The sequence below is a fragment of the Rhinoderma darwinii genome, chromosome 3, assembly GCF_050947455.1.
Source record: "Rhinoderma darwinii isolate aRhiDar2 chromosome 3, aRhiDar2.hap1, whole genome shotgun sequence".
NCBI lineage: Eukaryota > Metazoa > Chordata > Amphibia > Anura > Rhinodermatidae > Rhinoderma > Rhinoderma darwinii.
The window spans coordinates 183,004,370-183,023,604 of NC_134689.1; the positions used below are offsets into that span (position 1 = coordinate 183,004,370).

Here is a 19,235-nt window from a genome sequence, read left to right on the forward strand (position 1 = left end):
GGCATTTTAACAGGGGTGTGTAGACTGTTTATATCCACTGTACATATATCCAAGTAGATTAGCCTGAGGGGTAATCAGCTTTGATCGTGGGATACAAGGGGTTAAACAGCGTTGTACTAGTACGGTGCATGCCCTCTGAGCACCCATGCCTGCTCCGTTCTATTAAGGCACTGGTCCTCAAGAGGGTAAGGAATTTTATGATGAATCCCAACTTTATTTTGCTCATTCTTCAGCTCCGAAGTGTAATTAAATATAGAATTTAACAAAACCAGGACTATAACATTTTGGATTATCGAAGGCCAAATTAAAAGAATGTCTCTGTCCTTTTACACTGTTGGAGTAGAAGTTAGGTTGTGTTCACACAATTGGAACAAACCCTGTATGAACCCAGCAATAGACACCACAATGTATTCCAAGGGTAATTTTCATCATTTCTCTGTCGGCATGTGGGGACTTGTTATTTGTAAGACGAGTTGTGTTTGGTGGCACCATTTTGGGGTACATGTAATGTCTTATATAAAACTTTTTTGCGGTGGTGGGGATGGAAAAAAAACCCTTTGTTACACCTGGCATGGTGCACAAAGGTGTATACATTTTTTTTTTTTTAAGAATGTTTATCTAAAGGAAATTGTTCAGACAAAATCAGTAGTAAAAGCAGTGACTTTATTTTCTAAAGCACAAGACATTATCTTCTATATATAATCTACTTTTAGATGCTGTAGAAAAATCTTTATCATTTACTGTACGGTAATTATTAGGTCACAGATATAATAATATGTCTGCCCCGCCATCCATTGAACGTTAAATGTAAAAACAGGCATTACAATAAAGTCTCATCAAAACATTGTTTAATATTTATGATGCAAGGGGTTAAATAAAACATTTTACAATTTCTATAACAAGCTGAAAAATAACCATTTTTTACCCTTCAAAGTATATATTACAGTGTTATCACATCAAGCACATTACTGAACTACAGTATAGTTTTATGCCTTGCAGAGATCTGAAAGATTGAGATCACAAACCCCAAACCTAACACTGCCACCAAAGTCAGTCTCCCAGATTTCCACCATCTCCAAGTTTGCTGTTCCTCCAATGGCAAAACACGGCAAGGATTGTTCTTCTGGCCAAGCTGAAACTGACAGGAAAATCATAAATTGGTCTGAATGCTAATCGTAAATAAATTACTATGGTTGTAAACCGTGTTAATTATTCTAATTTTTTTTTTTTAACAATAATTTTTTCTCAACACTAGGAGAATGTGACATCTCCACTGAAAAAAATGCAGCAATTCAGTCCACAATCCGCAGGAGTAGATGAGATGTTGCGGTCCGAAAAAAAACGCACCACAGCTCAATTTCTGCTGGAATAGTTACACGTGTGGATGAAATTTGTTAAATCTGACCCACTTTGCTGCTATTGTATTCTGCTACGTATTTTCCGTCCACAATTCCGGTGTGGACGATCCCGAATTGTGTTTTTTCTTAAGCAGGCAAAAAATCTTCACCAAAATCTGCAGCATGTGCTAAAATATCAAAACACTACGTTCAAGGCAAAAAATAAATTAAAAATTGTAAAATGAATGCAGTGGCAAAAAATAAAAATAGTAATCTGCTCAAACCAACTGATTAACTGTTGCATTTTTTTAATTCAAAATATTGAATAGTTGGCTATGCTTTATTATACATCTACTGCATTTAATCTTAAAGCCTGCAAACTATAAATTGTCTTTCCGAAACTATTGAATAACACGCATTTTTAGAAAAACATATTATACGCACACACACATTTTTTTATATATATATATATATATATATATATATATATATATATATACATATACATACACACACACACACACACACACACACACACACACACACACACACACACACACACTACTGTGCAAAAGTTTTACGCAGTTGTGGAAAAATGCCGCAAAGTAAAGGTATGTGCACACGCTTAACCAAAAACTTCTGAAAATACGGAGCAGTTTTTTTTAGCAACTCGCGATATTCGCGGCGTTTTTTAGGGCTGTTTTTCTATAGTCTATGAAAAACGGCTCCAAAAATGGCTCAAGAAGTGACATGCACTTCTTTTTCCCGGACGTTTTTTTGTGGGGCCGACTTGAAAAACGGCCCGTCAGAACAGAACGCCGTATTTCCCATTGAAATCAATGGGCAGATGTTTGGAAGCGTTCTGCCTACGATTTTTTGGCCGTTTTTGGCCCGAAAAACGGCCGAAAATAAGCCGTGTGAATATACCCTAAGAATGCTTTCAGAAGTAGAGGTGTTAATAGTTGTTGTTTTTTTTTTATAAATTAACAAAATGCAAAGTGGATGAACAGAAGAGAAATCTAAATCTAAATCAAATCAATATTTGTTGTGACCACCCTTTGTCTCCAAAACAGCATCAATCCTTCTAGGTACACCTGCACGCACTTTTTTTAAGGTACTCGACAGGAAGGTTGTTCCAAACATCTTGGAGAACGAACCACAGATCTTCTGTGGGATGTAGGCTTCATTAAAAACCATCGATTTCTTGATGTAATCCTAGAGAGACTCGATGTTGAGATCAAGACTCTGTGCGGGCCATATCATCACTTCCAGGGCTCCTTGTTCATCTTTACGCTGAAGATAGACTTTTTCGAACAGTAGTGTACCTGGTTTCTGCCAGTTCTAAGCTGATGTTACTGCTGGACATCATCTGATTTAGAAGGGAAGTAAGCAAAATGTGTCGGATCTGCTGCACTAACTTTACTTGACTGACCACGGTCCACAACACTGCCCAGTTCTTTGTGCTTCTTCAAAAGAGCTTAAACAGCACATGAACCCCAGTCTGCATTAAATTCTTTGCCTGGGAGAGACCTTGATGATGCAGTATAACTACCTTGTTGCTATAGTGGACCTGTGACATGAAACGGTATTCCACAACCTCGTCTTTGTAGCAGAGTTTGACTGTTCGTCACCCAATTTGAAGTTTCCTACACAGTTGTTTCTGTTACAGTTAATGACTGTTTCAACCTACATATGAAAATGATCATCATCACCTATTTGGTTAATCATACACCTGACTATAATCCTACAAAATCCATGACTGTGCAAATGTACCTAGAAGAATTGATGACGTTTTGAAAGCAGAGGGTGGTCACACCAAATATTAGTTTGATTTAGATTTCTCTTCTGCTCATCTACTTTGAAATTCGTTAATTGAAAAAAAACAAAAAAAAACTATAAAACATTTTTCCTGCTTCCAGCACATTAAATTCAAGAACTGACTGTTCATTTGTTGACTAATATATCCCATTCCTTGACAGGCGCTATTGTAACAAGAACGCCTCCAAACATCTGCCCATTGATTTCAAATGGGAAAAACGGCATTCCGTTCCCACGGGGCGTTTTTTACGCTGCGGTTTTTAAAAACGTTGCGTAAAAAGGCGCCCCGTAAAAAAGAAGTGCATGTAAACTCTTGAGCCATTTTTGGAGCAGTTTTTCCATTGACTCAATAGAAAAACAGCTCCAAAAACGGCCGCAAAACACGCAAGTTGCTAAAAAACGTCTGAAAAATCAGGAGCTGTTTTTCCTTGAGAACAGCTCCGTATTTTCAGACGTTTTTGGTTAAGCGTGTGAACATACCCTTACTTTGCGGCATTTTTCCACAACTGCCTAAAACTTTTGCACAGTAGTGTGTGCGTGCGTGTGTGTGCGTTACGGCCGTTTTTTGTTAAGCGTGTAAACATAGCCTTACAGTCTGCTTTCCGTACCCTACACTCCACAGAAACTGCCATTACTAAAGTTCCAAATTATCTCCTGATGGGTAAATCTATCTATAATTACTCTCTATTGATTCTTCTGGATCTCTCTGCAGCGTTTGACACTGTAGACCAACCAACTCCTCCTCAAAATGCTAAACTCTACCGGCCTTAAGAACACTGCTCTCAATTTTCTTCCTATCTCTCCGACTGCTTGTTCAGTGTATCATTTTCTGGTTCTACTTCTTCCCCTTGCTGTTGGGGTTCCTCAGGGATCAGTCCTAAGTCCTCTTCTCTTTTCTCTATGTACATCTCTTACTAGTACCATCTCTACGCGGATGACACTCAATTATATGCTTCTTTCCATGACATCATCCCTGCACTTACACAAAACACCAGTAATTGTCTGTCCGCTGTCTCTAACATCATGTTCCTCTCTCTAACTAAAACGGAGGTCATGTTCCCACCATATACTAACCTACCTAAACATGATGTCTACATCTCATTGTGGAGTACTACTATAACTCCTAGAAAGCATGCCCACTTTCTTGGGGTTATTTTTGAGTCAGATCTTTCCTTTACTTTGCACATTCAATCCTTACACGCTCCTGTCATCTTCAACCTCAAAATCATCTACAGAAACCACAATTTTCTTACTCTGGAAACAGCCAAAACTCTCATTGTCGCACTGATCCACTCTCGTCTTGACTACTGTAACTCATTACTAACCGGTCTTCAGTACTCTGGAATGCGGTACCCCAGACAATCAGATTAGTTTCCAACAGCCACAGTTTTAAGTGTTCACTAAAAAACATGCCTTATTTTTAGACATGCCTAGGACATTCTCTAATCTGACCTTTTTACATTAGTCATCAGAGCCTGTATCACAGTATCCCCCTTACTACTTGTGCCCTAATGCACTATATATCGGTCATACACAGATACTGGCTTGTGAGTGGCTTATGCAGCTTTGTGTGTTCTACCCCATATGTATAAAAGATGGAGGACCATTGTACTTAACAAGCACTTTTTTACATTTTGTGTCACCTTTCTTCCCCTCATAGATTGTAAGCGCTTGCGAGTTTGAATTTTTAATTATTTTGTCACTATGTAATGTCTGATATTGTCTGTACATGAACCCTCTAAATTGTAAAGTGCCGCGGAATATGTTGGCGCTGTATAAAAAAATTGTGTTTATTTGCCTAAATTTCACGTATATGCCGGGATAAGCTCCCAACGCATACGTTAAACAAACAGATGCCCATAGACTATATTAGTATCTGTTAAACAGATACATCAGGAACTGGGATCAGGGGAGAATAAGGGTGACTGATACGTTAAGCGGATGCATAATAGTGGCATTCGTCACCAAAATACTATAATGGTATCCACTTAACAGATGTCATGAACGCTCATAACTTCAGTTTCTGACGTATGCTTTTAACAGATACCCATAGACTGCCAGTATGCGTTAAACGGATACGTCAGGGACTGGGGTTACGAGAGTTCATGACGTATAACGGATAGTGTTATAGTCCATGGTGACAAATGCCATTATAGTCTATGGGTGACAGATGCCACTGTTAGGCATCAGATTATTAACACATCCATAACGTATACGTCACAATAAGCTTTTAAACAGCCCATGACATATCCGTTAACTGGATGCCTGTGGGGATTGGCATACGTTAAAAAAAAGAAGAAAAAAAAGTAAACCACGAAGTATAACTTTTTTTTCGGGATTCTGTTAACTATTTGATACCTGGAAAAAAAGATACACTAACGCATACCAGCCCGACACTCTTTTGGCCTCCATCAGGCTAATAGAGCCCTAATAGTGCCCTAAGTACACATTTAGCATGTACGCCCGTAGCTTTCCCAGCGTACGCACTAAAAGTAGTTCAATATCCAGATGTGAACTAGGCCTTATTGCTGGAATGTATTAAATTGATAGTATGTAGAATTGCAAAAAAGAGCCTAAAGACTTCTAGAACGCCAGTGGTTTTGTTACGTAACTTTTTTGTGGATTTTTAAAAGTCCCATAGGGAAGAATCTGGAAAAAAAGCCACACCCATAGCATGTTGCATTTATAAAAAATAAAAGAAGACCACGGACCACAAAAATGAAACATTTTATATTGGACTATGGACTTTAACGTAACATCTGGAAGCAGAAATAAACGCACCAAAAAAGTGGTTAAAAACGGCACAAAAAACAAAGAAGAATCCGGCTTTAATAATAAAAAAAAAATTTACAAGAGAAAATAAAGATTGTATTTGGAATATAAAAGCAAATAAAATAAAAAATCCACAGATGCAATGGCACACCGTTCCACAGGCCAGAAGCCCCACTACTGCGAAGTTACAAATGCCTAAGTTAAAAGGTAAAAAAGACAAAAACTAAGGTCATGCAATGAAATTATGGGAAGTGCTATAAAGTTACTGTACACTGGTTTCTCTTTAGGACAACCCCTTTAACCTTTTGTTACAAAGAAAACTCCCTTTCCATATGCTATTTTGGGGAATATGGATTTCACAGAGGAAGTCTAGCACCCCCATCTACAAGCCAGAATTGAGTGTCTCTCTGCAAGAGCGGCTCCCACTCTATCAGATATTATCCATGCACTACATGGTCAACCATTCATTTTGAATTGCTGCCATGTTACCTTGCAATGTTAATGTATGGCCAACTGCAGCTTCCCCCAGGGACAACAGCTGCTCTGCTTCTTTTTAAAAAGTCTTCCCTGAGAATAAACTTTTCATGTCATCTAGGGACACTGCCCATTCTTGAAATCTCATTTTCACACAGGGCTAAGCAGCGGTGAACATGGAACTAGAACTACTGAGCAGGAAGAAAGCTTTATCCACAATACTAAGCAAGGAATTCATGTATTCATATCCAGTTTTTTAGAGTTTGAAAAGATTGTCAGAGAATATGAAGTGTTCGAGAACTTTAGAAAAAAGAAATAAAAAATATATAATTTTTTTTGTGTAGTGCAAGAGGTATGGTTCTCAATCATAGAATTATTTCAGCTGTTGGTCCATATGTGAACTACATATTTTTTTTCAAATAGTAAAAAATTCATGCACAGATGAGGCTGTAACTGTATATATGTATCCGATGAGAAACATCCCCATTAGTTTTGCTAAATTTATATTTCAATATATGTTTAGAGGGCATAGCTTCCATATTGCTAGACACACGGCCAGGGATGCCATCAGGGCAGTACTGCATTCAGGGGCCAAGCCATTTTAAAAAATAAATAAAAAAGTGGGCCAGCACTCTGCCACTAGAATTCATATACCCTCGGCAGTGGGGCCCTTACGATTTAATTTTGATGAAAGGAACCGGTCCAATCACGAAGCTGGGGCCTATTCTTTACATGGGAGTAAAACCATAAGGGCCCGCAGGCGAGTGAGATGTGCCCATCCCTCCTCCTCCACAACAGCGTGTGGGGTGGAGAAAAGGAGTGGAGACGACATGGCAGCGGGAGTTATGTGATCAGCCTCAGAGGATACGTCAAGCAGCATTCTTCTGACACAGTGAGTACTGAGTGATGTCTGTGTCCGGCTGCTGCTGCCCAGAGTCTCCTCAAAAAATCTCCTCCTGCCCCCATAGAAAGTAAATATCTAAGGGCAGTTCACATCAGTGTTGGCTGACGCCGTTGACGGAACCCCTCAACGGAAAGCCAACACTGATGTGAACAGGCCCTTACCCACCTTTGTTATTAACGCTTAACACTGCAGTATAAGATTGTATTACTATCAGCTCTACAATGGCTCTTATCGCCTGTACTGTGTAACATGTGACAATAAACCGGTCTTCTCCCTCTGGTTACACAGCACAGGAGACAAGAGTCATCATAGAGCTGCTGCTAGTGATGGAATCAAATGATGCAGTGTAAACTAATACAGAGGTGGGTTCGATTTTTGCTTTCTATGGGGGGGGGGGGGAGGTTTGAGTTAGATGATAATAGGGGCAGGGAGATGATAATGGGGGCAGGAATCTACAGAGACAGTCCCGGCAAATTACTGTCCCAGACGTGTCCCAGCAACTGCCATATTAATTTTGTATCTGCGTCCACAGGATAGAGATACAATTGAATATTAGGGCAGAGCAGGAAACTATCGGCTTCCTGCTCTGCCATTCACCCCTGCAGGAGCGGAAGTGTTGCCGACTCTCTGGCCGGGGATTCCTCTCCTAGAGGTAGCCCCTGACGTCACTGTCCATATATTGACAGTGAAGTCAGGGTCTCCTCCTGGACTGGAATCCCCTGTAGATAGCGCCACAAAGCCCCCGTAGAGAGCGCCACACCCTTGTAAATAGCACCCCACCCAGCCCCCTGTAGATAGCGCCCCACACAGCCCACTGTACAGAGCGCCCCACACAGCCCACTGTACAGAGCGCCCCACACAGCCCCCTGTACAGAGCGCCCCACACAGCCCCCTGTAGAGAGCGCCCCACACAGCCCCCTGTAGAGAGCGCCACACAGCCCCCTGTAGAGAGCGCCACACACAGCCCCCTGTAGAGAGCGCCACACACAGCCCCCTGTAGAGAGCGCCACACACAGCCCCCTGTAGAGAGCGCCACACACAGCCCCCTGTAGAGAGCGCCACACACAGCCCCCTGTAGAGAGCGCCACACACAGCCCCCTGTAGAGAGCACCACACACAGCCCCCTGTAGAGAGCGCCACACACAGCCCCCTGTAGAGAGCGCCACACACAGCCCCCTGTAGAGAGCGCCACACACAGCCCCCTGTAGAGCGCCACACACAGCCCCCTGTAGAGAGCGCCACACACAGCCCCCTGTAGAGAGCGCCACACACAGCCCCCTGTAGAGAGCGCCACACACAGCCCCCTGTAGAGAGCGCCACACACAGCCCCCTGTAGATAAAAGTCTGAATGCTAAACTCTGGCCACAGGTAGGCGTCTGGTAGAAAGGTGTCTGAATTCCTTAACAGGTCTGGTCTAGGGTCTGAATTTGTTTCTTGTTTGGGGTCTGAAATTATTTAGAGGTCTGGTGTCTGAATTAATGTTGTTGTGTGGTTTTTACACAGATAACGTGTGTGCCGCGTGCGAAGAGAATGCAAAAACATCATACATGCGTGCCCGTGGGAGATCATTTTGGTGAGTGACTCTGCGGTGTATAGCCAAGAAAAAGAAATACCACAGATGGGTACACGCCTCAACAGGACCTGGTCCACGGTCCTCAACACCAGGTAGACAAGAATAGACAAGGAGACAGCACTTCCAATGGATATCAGCTTTAATCACCTGTGCGCCGTTTCAGCCCAATATGACCTTTCCCAAGCATGCTTGAGAAAGGTCCTGTTGGACTGAAACGTCACACGAGTGATTAAAGCTGATATCCATTGGAAGTGTTGTCTCCTTGTCTATCTGCTGTGTATAGGACTTCAACAGCTTCTGTGAAATGATTTTTGTTTATGTTGCTGCCCCCCATACACCCTGACAGATTCCTTGCACACACACAAGGTTTCCCTTTTTCCCCCCACAGAGCCGCATTCTCTTCCCTGTCACTCCACTGAGCCCGTGAGGTTGCGTCTCCCCCTTGGCCACCACTGCTACTTTCAGTTCACCCAGCCTTGGCACTTAGTCTCTCCCGTTTGCTCTCAGACACCCTGCCTCCTGTTTCTGCTCTGCCCCTCCAAAGAAACCCTGCTAGTTTGCTGTTCACTGTGCCCTACCTCCCACCCCTTTACATTTCACCCCCCCTCCCGATAATGAGGGGGGGGGGGGCGGGGGCAGTATGGGGCCCAGAAATTCCAGATGGCAACCCTGCACACGGCTCTATGTGCTTGACTGCCTCTTTTATAGTAATTTAGCAATAAAATTTCAAAATAAGTGATCCTCCCTCCAAAGAAAAAGTCCTTGTTACAATATATTCTCTTCATAAACATGTTGGCTACATTGACAATGTACTAAGTAAATGTTTAAGACCTATGAAATCTGAAAACATTCTGTGAAGCCAGGAATCTGTAAGTGTGTCCAGTAGAAGATTGTATAAATCAAAATCTGAGTTTATGAATAAGATTCCCAAGTTTTATTATTTTTGGAAATGTTAGTTTAGCTTTGCAGTTTACATTTCCTAAGAAAGATGAAAAAGTCTTCCATTACAGCTTGTGTGGGCTTACTTAATACATTTTGTGCTGCTCTTCGTTCTATTTATTTTGTTAACCAGGAGGTCATAAGTATGTCTTATTTGCAGGACAATATTTATAACCCCTGGTTATCCCTGATGTATTTTTATACTCATTTCAATTCCAGAATTACAGGATACTGTGTTGCAACTTCTCTTGCTGTGTAACTTCCACATGGCATCATTCAGCAAAAAATTCCTTTCTGACACTAGTGCTCAATTTTCGGAATCCTATCCTGTCACTTCTTCCCATCCATCCCATTACTCAAAGTGACCCTTCTTGACAAGAGCTTGTCACTGTGTTGTTGGTTTATAAGTGAATGATTTGGTGCTAACACCAAGTCTTAACTTTCCCACCTTCTACCTCTGTCACATTCACGTTTCTTCTAATAAATAATACTTTTTCATACATTGGAGTATGCATCTTCACTTTGCTTCAACAGAGAAAAACCAACAAGATCCACAGGACAGGAGACACATACAAACCTTATTTAACAGATCTTGAAGTCTGCAGACTTCTTTATTCATATCTTTAACGCTTATCAAAATGTCTTCACAAACCGTAGAAAAGTTTTGAGAAGAATCCCACTCCAAGACCACCTAATAATAAAGTTAAGGGGAGAAAGTTAAAATATATAATACATATAATAAAAAATATAAAGTACTTAGCACTGTGGTCGTCAATCCCAGGTGCAAGAGGATAGCCAACTGATCCGAAGCCCCCCGAAAGATAGAAAAAAATAGCTTATGGAACTTTAACCACTTGCCTAATGTTATGGCTGTGTGTGTATATGTTTTTTATTTTAAAAAAATGCATACATATTTATGGTCTTCTTTCAACACTACATACAGGGGTCAATGTCAAAATAAATGAAACAATATTAAAAGGATAGGACAGTGAAAGCAAGTGACGCCACAATGTCAGGCTATGAACTCACTTGCTGTTCGGTGGGGGTCAGATCGTTAAAATCATGGGACCATTCTCCTGAATATTTGCCTCCACATTGCTACGGCCGTCCAGTCTCTGTGCAGGTACTGAATCTTACTTGAATGATGCAGAGATTGAGTTCTCTACACAGCAACTGAATAGCAGCTGCGATGTGCAGAGAAAATGCTTAATGGGCCTTTGTCCATTAGTTTTATGATAAGTGGGGATCCAACCTAGCGATATGGTACCACTTAGTCTGAGTGGAATACCCTATTAACCCTTTAAATAAACAACTGCTTCACTGTGCGTGTATTTACGGTCTCTACAGGATTTATAAAATGTCTGTCTGTCCCTAGGAGATGTCATGTTGTTAACCCCTTTAGGACGCAGCCTGTTTTTGCCTTGTGGACACAGATGATTTTTTTGTGTCGCTTTATGTGGTAATAACTTTGGAATGCTTTAACCTATCCAAGGGATTTTGATAACGTTTTCTCTTGACATATTGTACTTTGTTAGTGAAAAAATTTGGTCGATAAATTCAATATTTACTTGCGAGAAAATGTGCAAAAATTAGTATTTTTCTAAATTTAAATGTATCTACTTGTAAAACACATAGTAATACCACACAAAATAGTTACCATTTCACATCCCCCATTTGTCCACTTTAGGTTTGCATTATTTTTTTTAAAGTCCTTTTCTTTTTCTATGGCGTTACAAGGTTTAGAACTTTAGCAGCAATTTCACACATTTTCAAGAAAATTTCAAAAGGTTATTTTTTTAGGGATGAGTTCAATTGTGAAGTGGCTTTGAGGGCCTAATATATTAGAAAGTCCCCATAAATCACCCCATTTTAAAAACTGCACCCCTCAAAGTATTCAAAACAGCATTCAAAAAGTTTAACACTTTAGGCGTTTCACAGGAAATAAAGCAAAGTAGAGGGTAAATTTTAAAATGTAATTTTTTTTTTTGCCGAAATTCATTCGGAATAAAAAAATTTCTGTAATGCAGAAGGTTTTACCAGAGAAACGCAACTCAATATTTATTGCCCAGATTCTGCAGTTTAGATATATACCACATGTGGCCCTAGTGTGCTAATGTACTGAAACACCGGCTTCAGGTTCCTTTTTTAGGAATATATTTTAGGCACCATGTCAGGTTTGAAGAGGTCTTGTGGTGCCTTAACATTCGAAACCCCCTAAATGTGTCCCCATTTTGGAAACTACACCCCTCAAGGTGTTTTTCTAGGTGTATAGTTAGCATTTTGACCCCACAGTTTTTTTGAAGTATTTAGTGGAATTAGTCTGTGAAGATGAAAATCAACTTTTTTTTCTGCTAAAACATAGAATTTTTTCATTTTTACAAGGAATAAAGGAGAAAAAGCAATGGAACATTTGTAAAGCAATTTCTCCCGATTATGGCAATAAATCCGATTTATGGTCATAAACGGATGTTTGGACACACAGCAAGGCTCAAAAGGAAAGGTGTGAGGGACCAAAAGAGTGGAAACCCAACAAAATTGACCCCATTTTGGAAACTGCACCCCTCAAGAAATTTTGCTAGGGGTATACTTAGAATTTTGACCACACAGGTTTATTTTGCATAATTTAGTGGAATTAGGCCGTGAAAATTAATAACATTTTTTGTCCACTAAAATGTTACATTTTTTAACTTTTGCAAGGGATAAAAGATAAAAAGCTGCCCAACATTTGTAAAGCAATTTCTCCGGGGTATGGCAACCCCATATGTGATCATAAATGTTTTTTTTATTTTTATTAGAAATCAATTAATCCTTTCATGACTGATCCTTTTTTGCATTTTCATTTTTCACTTCCCACCATCCAAGAGCCATAACTTTTTTATTTTTCTGTCAATGGAGCAGTGTGAGGGCTTATTTTTCTTGCGGGAGGAGTTGTAGTTTCTATTGACACCATTTAAAGTACCATATAAATGATTCGTCCATTTTTTTTGTTTTTGCTTTTACGTCTTTCACCGCGCGTTAAAAACAACTTAACTTTATTCTGCGTCTCAATACGATAACGGTGATACCAAATTTTATTAAATTTTTATTTAGAGCGAAGGTGACCAAAAAACAGTGATTTTGGCATTTTAAATTCCAGTTTTACTTTATTCTGCGGGTCGGTACGATTACAGCAATACCATATGTATATTGTTTTTTTATGTTTTGCAGCGTTTGCACAATAAATTGTTTATAAAAGAATACATTTTCTGTGCCATCATATTCTGAGAGCCATAACTTTTTTATTCTTCAGTCAAAAAAGCAGTGTATGGGCTTGTTTTTTTGCAGGACGGGTTGTAGTTTTTATTGATACTATTTTGGGGGTACATGCGACTTAATGATCACTTTTTATTCTATATTTTGGGAGGGGTGGTGACCAAAAAATAGTGATTCTGGCTTTGTTTTTCGTTTACTTTTTTTGCGGCGTTATAGTTTATAGTTTGGGTCGTTACAAATGCGGTGATACTAAACATGTGTACTGTTTAAAAATAAAAGAGAATTTTTCCTATAGTAAGTCTCTTATTATAGGAAAAAAAATGAAAACATTACACTTTTGTAAAACATTTGTATTAACTTTTTTCTTAATTTTTTTTTACTTTTTACACTTTATTTTACTTGCAGCTCTGATCGCTGCTAGAATACATTACACTACCTAGTAGTGTAATGTATTCCAACTGTTAGTGTGACGTCACAGTCACTCTGACAGTAAGTCTACAGAGGCTGGTCCTCATAGGCTTCCATACATGGCATCACAAGCATCAGCAACCCCCCACAATTGCATGGGGGCTGCTGATGTGCTACAAACCCCTTCAATGCGGCGATTGCAATCGAGCACCGCATTTAAAGGGTTAATTGCCGAAATCAGCGGTGATGAGCCACTGATTGGTAACAGTGGAATGTCCGCTGTCGTGGATAGCTGACCTCCCGGTTCCCGATGCCCTGTCACCGACAGTGTGCATTGGGAACAACACAGTGACTTCCTGTCACTCTGACAGGAAGCCAATCAGGAGGCTGGTCCTGATAGGCTTCCGTACATGGCAGACACGGAGGCCGTTACTTGGCCTCCGGTCGCCATGCTAGCCATCTGCAAACCTCACGATTTCATTGTGAGGTCTAACGATGTGATAGAAACCACTAAAATGCGGCGATTGCAATCGATCACCGCACTTAAGGGGTTAATTGCCGAAATCAGCGGAAATGAGCAGCTGATCGGCAACAGTGGAATGTAAGCTGTCGGGGACAGCTGGCCTCCTGGTTCCCAGTGCACACTGTCGCCGACGCACAGTAAGGCTGGATTCACTCGAGCGTGTGCTTTTTGTGCACGCAAAAAACGTGGCGTTTTGCCTGCGCAAAAGGCACTTAACAGCTCCGTGTGGCAGTAGCATATGATGCGCGTCTGCGTGCTTTTCGCGCAGCCGCCATCATTATGACACTCCATTTGGATGTTTGTAAACAGAAAAGCACGTGGTGCTTTTCGGTTTTCATTCATCCTTTTCACAGCTGTTGCGCGAATCACGCAGTTTGCATGGAAGTGCTTCCGTGTGGCATGCGTGGTTTTCACGCACCCATTGACTTCAATGGGTGTGTGATGCGCGACAAAACGCTCAAAGAACGGACATGTCGTGACTTTTACGCAGCGGACTAACGCTGCGTAAAAATCACGCACATGTCTGCACGGCCCCATAGACTAATATAGGTCCGTGCCACGGACGTATATCACGTTCGTCTGAATAAGCCCTAATGCTAAGACACTGGCCACAAAAACGTACATTTGCGTCGTGGTGTTCCTAGGTGTTAATGGAAAGAAATATATTTTTTTTTTTTACGGTAATTTGTAAACATTAATTACTTAATTTTTTAGTCCCACTAGAGGACTTCACTATGCGATCTTTAGATCGCAGATATAATGCTTTGGTATATTTGGTATACCAAAGCATTTTTGCCTGTCAGTGTAAGGGTATGTGCACACGCTAACTACATTTACGGCTGAAATTACGAAGCTGTTTTCAGGAGAAAACCGTTCCGTCATTTCAGACGTAATTGCAAGTACTCGCATTTTGCGAGGCGTCTTTGACGGCCGTAATTTGGAGCTGTTCAAAGAAGTGTCCTGCACTTCTTTGCCGAGGCTGTTCTTTTACGCGCCATCTTTTGACAGCGACGCGTAAAATTACAGGTCGTCGGCACAGTACGTCAGCAAACCCATTCAAATGAACGGGCAGATGTTTGCCGACGTATTGTAGCCGTATTTTCAGGCGTAAATCGAGGCATAATACGCCTCGTTTACACCTCTTGTGAACCCAGCCTAAACCTGACAGGCAATCAATTAGGATGTGCCTCTGGCACGCCTTAATAGGCATACAGCTAGAGAAGGCCTGGGGGCCTTTATTAGGCCCCCGGCTGCGATGACACCCGCGCACGATTGTATTTCCGGGCCGCCGATGTGTGAGAGAGGGATGCTATTGACCGCAACATTTAACAGGTTAAACGGCCGTGATCCAAGTAAACTTCGATCGCTGCCGTTGGAGCAGAAGCCCCCTCCAGCCTGCACAGACACCCCTTAGTGACCGCTGTGAAAAGGCATATTGGTGTTCACTAAGGGGATATATATATAAAAATAAAATTTCTGTTGTCTTGTTGGGTTTCAGCTCTCTGGGACCTACCGTTCTCGACTTATGCACAAAAGCAAATATGACACCACTGGCCTCCACATCAAGGACCTTCCTCCATATCACATGACCTGTATTATCCAATAGAGGGTCGCAGGTCCCTCATTCTTAGCCTCACTCACATACACAGTTTTAGACCAGGTTTCCATAATAACTAAGCCATTTTTCTTTACTCGACGTGTCACCTGCCGTAAACAAACTGTACCTATACTGTATTTGAGCATTCTCAAAATTGAAACACTTTCATACCAGTCATGTCTCCAAAAAGGAACCCTGCACTTAGACGAAAGACACGTTTTGCAAAGCGCATGGCTGCTGCCCGAGCTGTTGAAATCTCTCAATAGAACCAAGCCCATGGATTTCAGCATTCTCATAAAATGAACCCCTTTCAGACCAGTCATGCCTCCAAACAGGAACCCTGCACTTGGACTTTATTGGATATATGTCGGCTTCATATCAGTAGGAAATTAAGTTTTTAACCACACACACACAAACAACAAACAAATGGACCAGTGTGAAGCCGGGGAACTCTGCTATTCTATATTATAAAAGTGAATGATTATTTAGGCTACACCTTTTTGCATGCCACGTCCCTATTTGCATGCTACGCCATTAAATTAATATTTATCTCCTGAGCCTGCTGTATACTATTGTATATAATATACCCCCTGACACTGCCCCCACATAGTATATTGTCCCATAGTGCTCCCCACACAGAATAATGCCCCATAGCTGCCCCTACAAATTATAATGCCCCTATAACTGACCACACAGTATAATGCCCCCCATAGCTGCCACCACACTGTCTTCCATACCATATAATGCCCCCCATAATGGCCCTCAACACAGTATAATTTCCCCATAACTGCCCTCCACACCGTATAATGCCCCAATAACTGCCCTCCCCACAGTATAATGCCCCAATAACTGCCCTCCCCAAAGTATAATGCCCCGATAGCTGCCTCTACATAGTATAATGCCCCCATAACGGACTTCCACGCAGTATAATGCCCCTATAGATGCCCTCACACAGTGTAATGCCCCCATAGCTGCCCTCAATAGTGCCTGATAAAAATATACACTTACCTAACCCCGTTCCAATGACTAGTGGAGGAGATCCCTCTGCTCCTCTGATTTGTACAGGTCGGCGAAATGATGTCACTCCATCGAATTCAGCGATACATAGTGAATGGTAGAGAAGGGACCTTACGGTCCCCTACTTACCATTGGGTTCAACTGCATCTGTGTCCTGAAGATGCAGATACAGTGTAAACCAGGAGAAAATATTTGATAAGTCCGAAATTCGCAAGATGATGTTGATTAATTGCGCTGAATTTCGATCTTGATTATTTGTCCATTAATTGCACAGCCCTAAGAGGGATCCAAACGCCTGAACCATTTGAGCCCAAATGTGGCACATAGGTGCAGCGGGTGTCCGGGAAGGTTTTCGTAAATGTCCCAACCTTGCCGTTGTTCTCGGTTATCAGCCATTATAGCGAATGTCTGTTTGTCGTCCTCTATAGGCATAAAAACACCTGAACTATTGGAACTCAAATTTGGAACATAGGTACATTGGGTGTTCAGGAAGGTTTTTGCAAGGGTCCCGACCTTGCTGTTGTCATCTGTTATCAGCCATTATCACATGATCACGATCCAATACTATAAAAGCAAATACAGACATTCAGTTTAAGGGTATGTTCACACGCTGAGAGGCAGTTACGTGTGAAAAGACAGACTGTTAACAGCTGCCTCGTTTCACACGTAAAAGCTCCTCCTCGTAATTTACGAGGCGACTGAGACGCTCGTAAACCTTGAGCCGTGCTTCATTGATTTCAATGAAGAACGGCTCAAATTACGTGGCAAAGAAGTGCCCTGCACTTCTTTGCCGAGGCAGTAAATTTACGGGTCGTCGTTTGACAGCTGTCAAACGACGACTCGTAAATAACAGGTCGTCTGCACAGTACGTCGGCAAACCCATTCAAATGAATGGGCAGATGTTTGCCGACGTATTGTAGCCATATTTTCAGACGTAAAACGAGGCATAATACGCCTCGTATACGTCTGAAATTTGGCCGTGTGAACATACCCTTATAGTAAAAAAGTTTTTGCCCAGCAGTAGCAGGTAGTGCACTTTACAAGATAACTGTAGATGTGAAGGTACAGAGGAGGAGTTACCCATAGGAACCAGATTACTGATGACCAGGGGGAAAACTGCATTACTAGCTGCAGAAACTCCTCTTGCCCAACTGCAAGCTGATCAAATGAGTGATACTGCTGCTCAAGCTGCTGAAACTCCTCAGCAAACTCAGGCTCTCTCAGCAACAGATCAGATAGGTGGCTCTCAGAAGCGCAGACACCCCTGCCCGAACCCAGGCCAGTCAGCAAGCTGATAGAGCACATCATGTTCAGCGTGCTAATGAGTGGGCTTTCATGCATGATGCGGTTTTCAATTATGATCCAACCATAATCTATGGCCAACTGGTAATAAAACTGCCAATGTTGTTAACCAACAGGCTCGGTCACAGTCTTATGACTCAATTTCCTACCAGTTTAGCTGTTCGGCATTTAGGACGTTAAAACTGAAATAAACAGAGTATAACTGCCGGGGTATTTAGGGCTACTAGCGATTTCCCCAGTAAACCAATAAAGACTTCTGGGCCCCCTTGGACCAAATCCAATGAACACAGAAACAGACTGACACGTTATACCAGGGCAGCCCCGGGTACATTTTCTATAGTATTAATTATATATATATATATATATATATATATATATAAAATGAATTTCTGTTGTCTGTTGTTATGCACGGTCTAACGACTGGACAAATCTGCACCTAATTTAGCACATAAGTAAATCTGGCGCTTTCGAAGGTTTAACACCGGTTTTCAGCTGTATAGGACCATTCAACATAATTATAAAAAATTGCAACTCAAAAGCAAATATGGCACCAATGGCTACCACATCAAGGGTCCTCCTCCATATCACATCAGATGACCCATATCAGCGAATAGAAGCACGCAGGTTCTTCATTCTTGGCCTCACTGACATACACCGTTTTACACCAGATTCCCATAACAACCCAGCCATTTTTGTTTTACATCGAGTTTCCATAACAACCCAACCATCTTTCTTTACTTGCCATCAACTGACTGTACCTATACTGGATTTCAGCATTCTCATAAATTGAACCCCTTTCAGACCAGTCATGCGTTCAAAAAGAAACCCTGCACTTGGACGAAAGACTCCTGCAGCAAAGTGCATGGCTGCTGCCCGAGCTGCTGAAACCTCTCAGCAGACCCAAGCCCATCTCCATTGTGACCAAATACGTCACAGTCAACTGAAAACTGATGAAACTCCCCAGTAGACTGAGGGACGACTGCAGTCTTAAAAAGGTCAAAGTGCACACTGTCGACAGGTTGTGCGCATGGCTGATGTTTTAATTTACAAAAGATTAACCGTCCCATATTCACCACTTCGGTTTATAATTTGTAGTAAAAGGTTTACTTTATTGGATATGTTGGCTTCAAATCAGCAGGAAACAAAGTTTTTAACCACACACAACAAATGGACCCGTGCCGGGTAACTCTGCTAGTACTTTATAATTTCTGCTCCTCAATAACCTATTATTTACCTGTTATATACCTGCAAACCTGTTTAAGAAAAAAACAACATGGTGCTTCATAGTGAAGAAACCTTTTGGTATGTTGAGAATGGAC

General features: G+C 41.5%; 1 protein-coding gene across 1 annotated transcript in view; it reads right to left on the reverse strand.

Moving 5' to 3' along the window:
• Nucleotides 1–646: 646 nt before the first annotated feature.
• Nucleotides 647–19,235, reverse strand: part of ASZ1 (ankyrin repeat, SAM and basic leucine zipper domain containing 1) — a 197,167-nt gene continuing 178,578 nt past the window's right edge. The window contains exons 12-13 of the mRNA XM_075855045.1: nt 10,395–10,508; nt 647–1,138 (exon numbers count right to left, since the gene is read on the reverse strand). Coding sequence (XP_075711160.1) covers nt 974–1,138; nt 10,395–10,508 — 279 coding nt within the window. The 3' untranslated portion in view covers nt 647–973. The remainder of the gene's footprint in view (nt 1,139–10,394; nt 10,509–19,235) is intronic.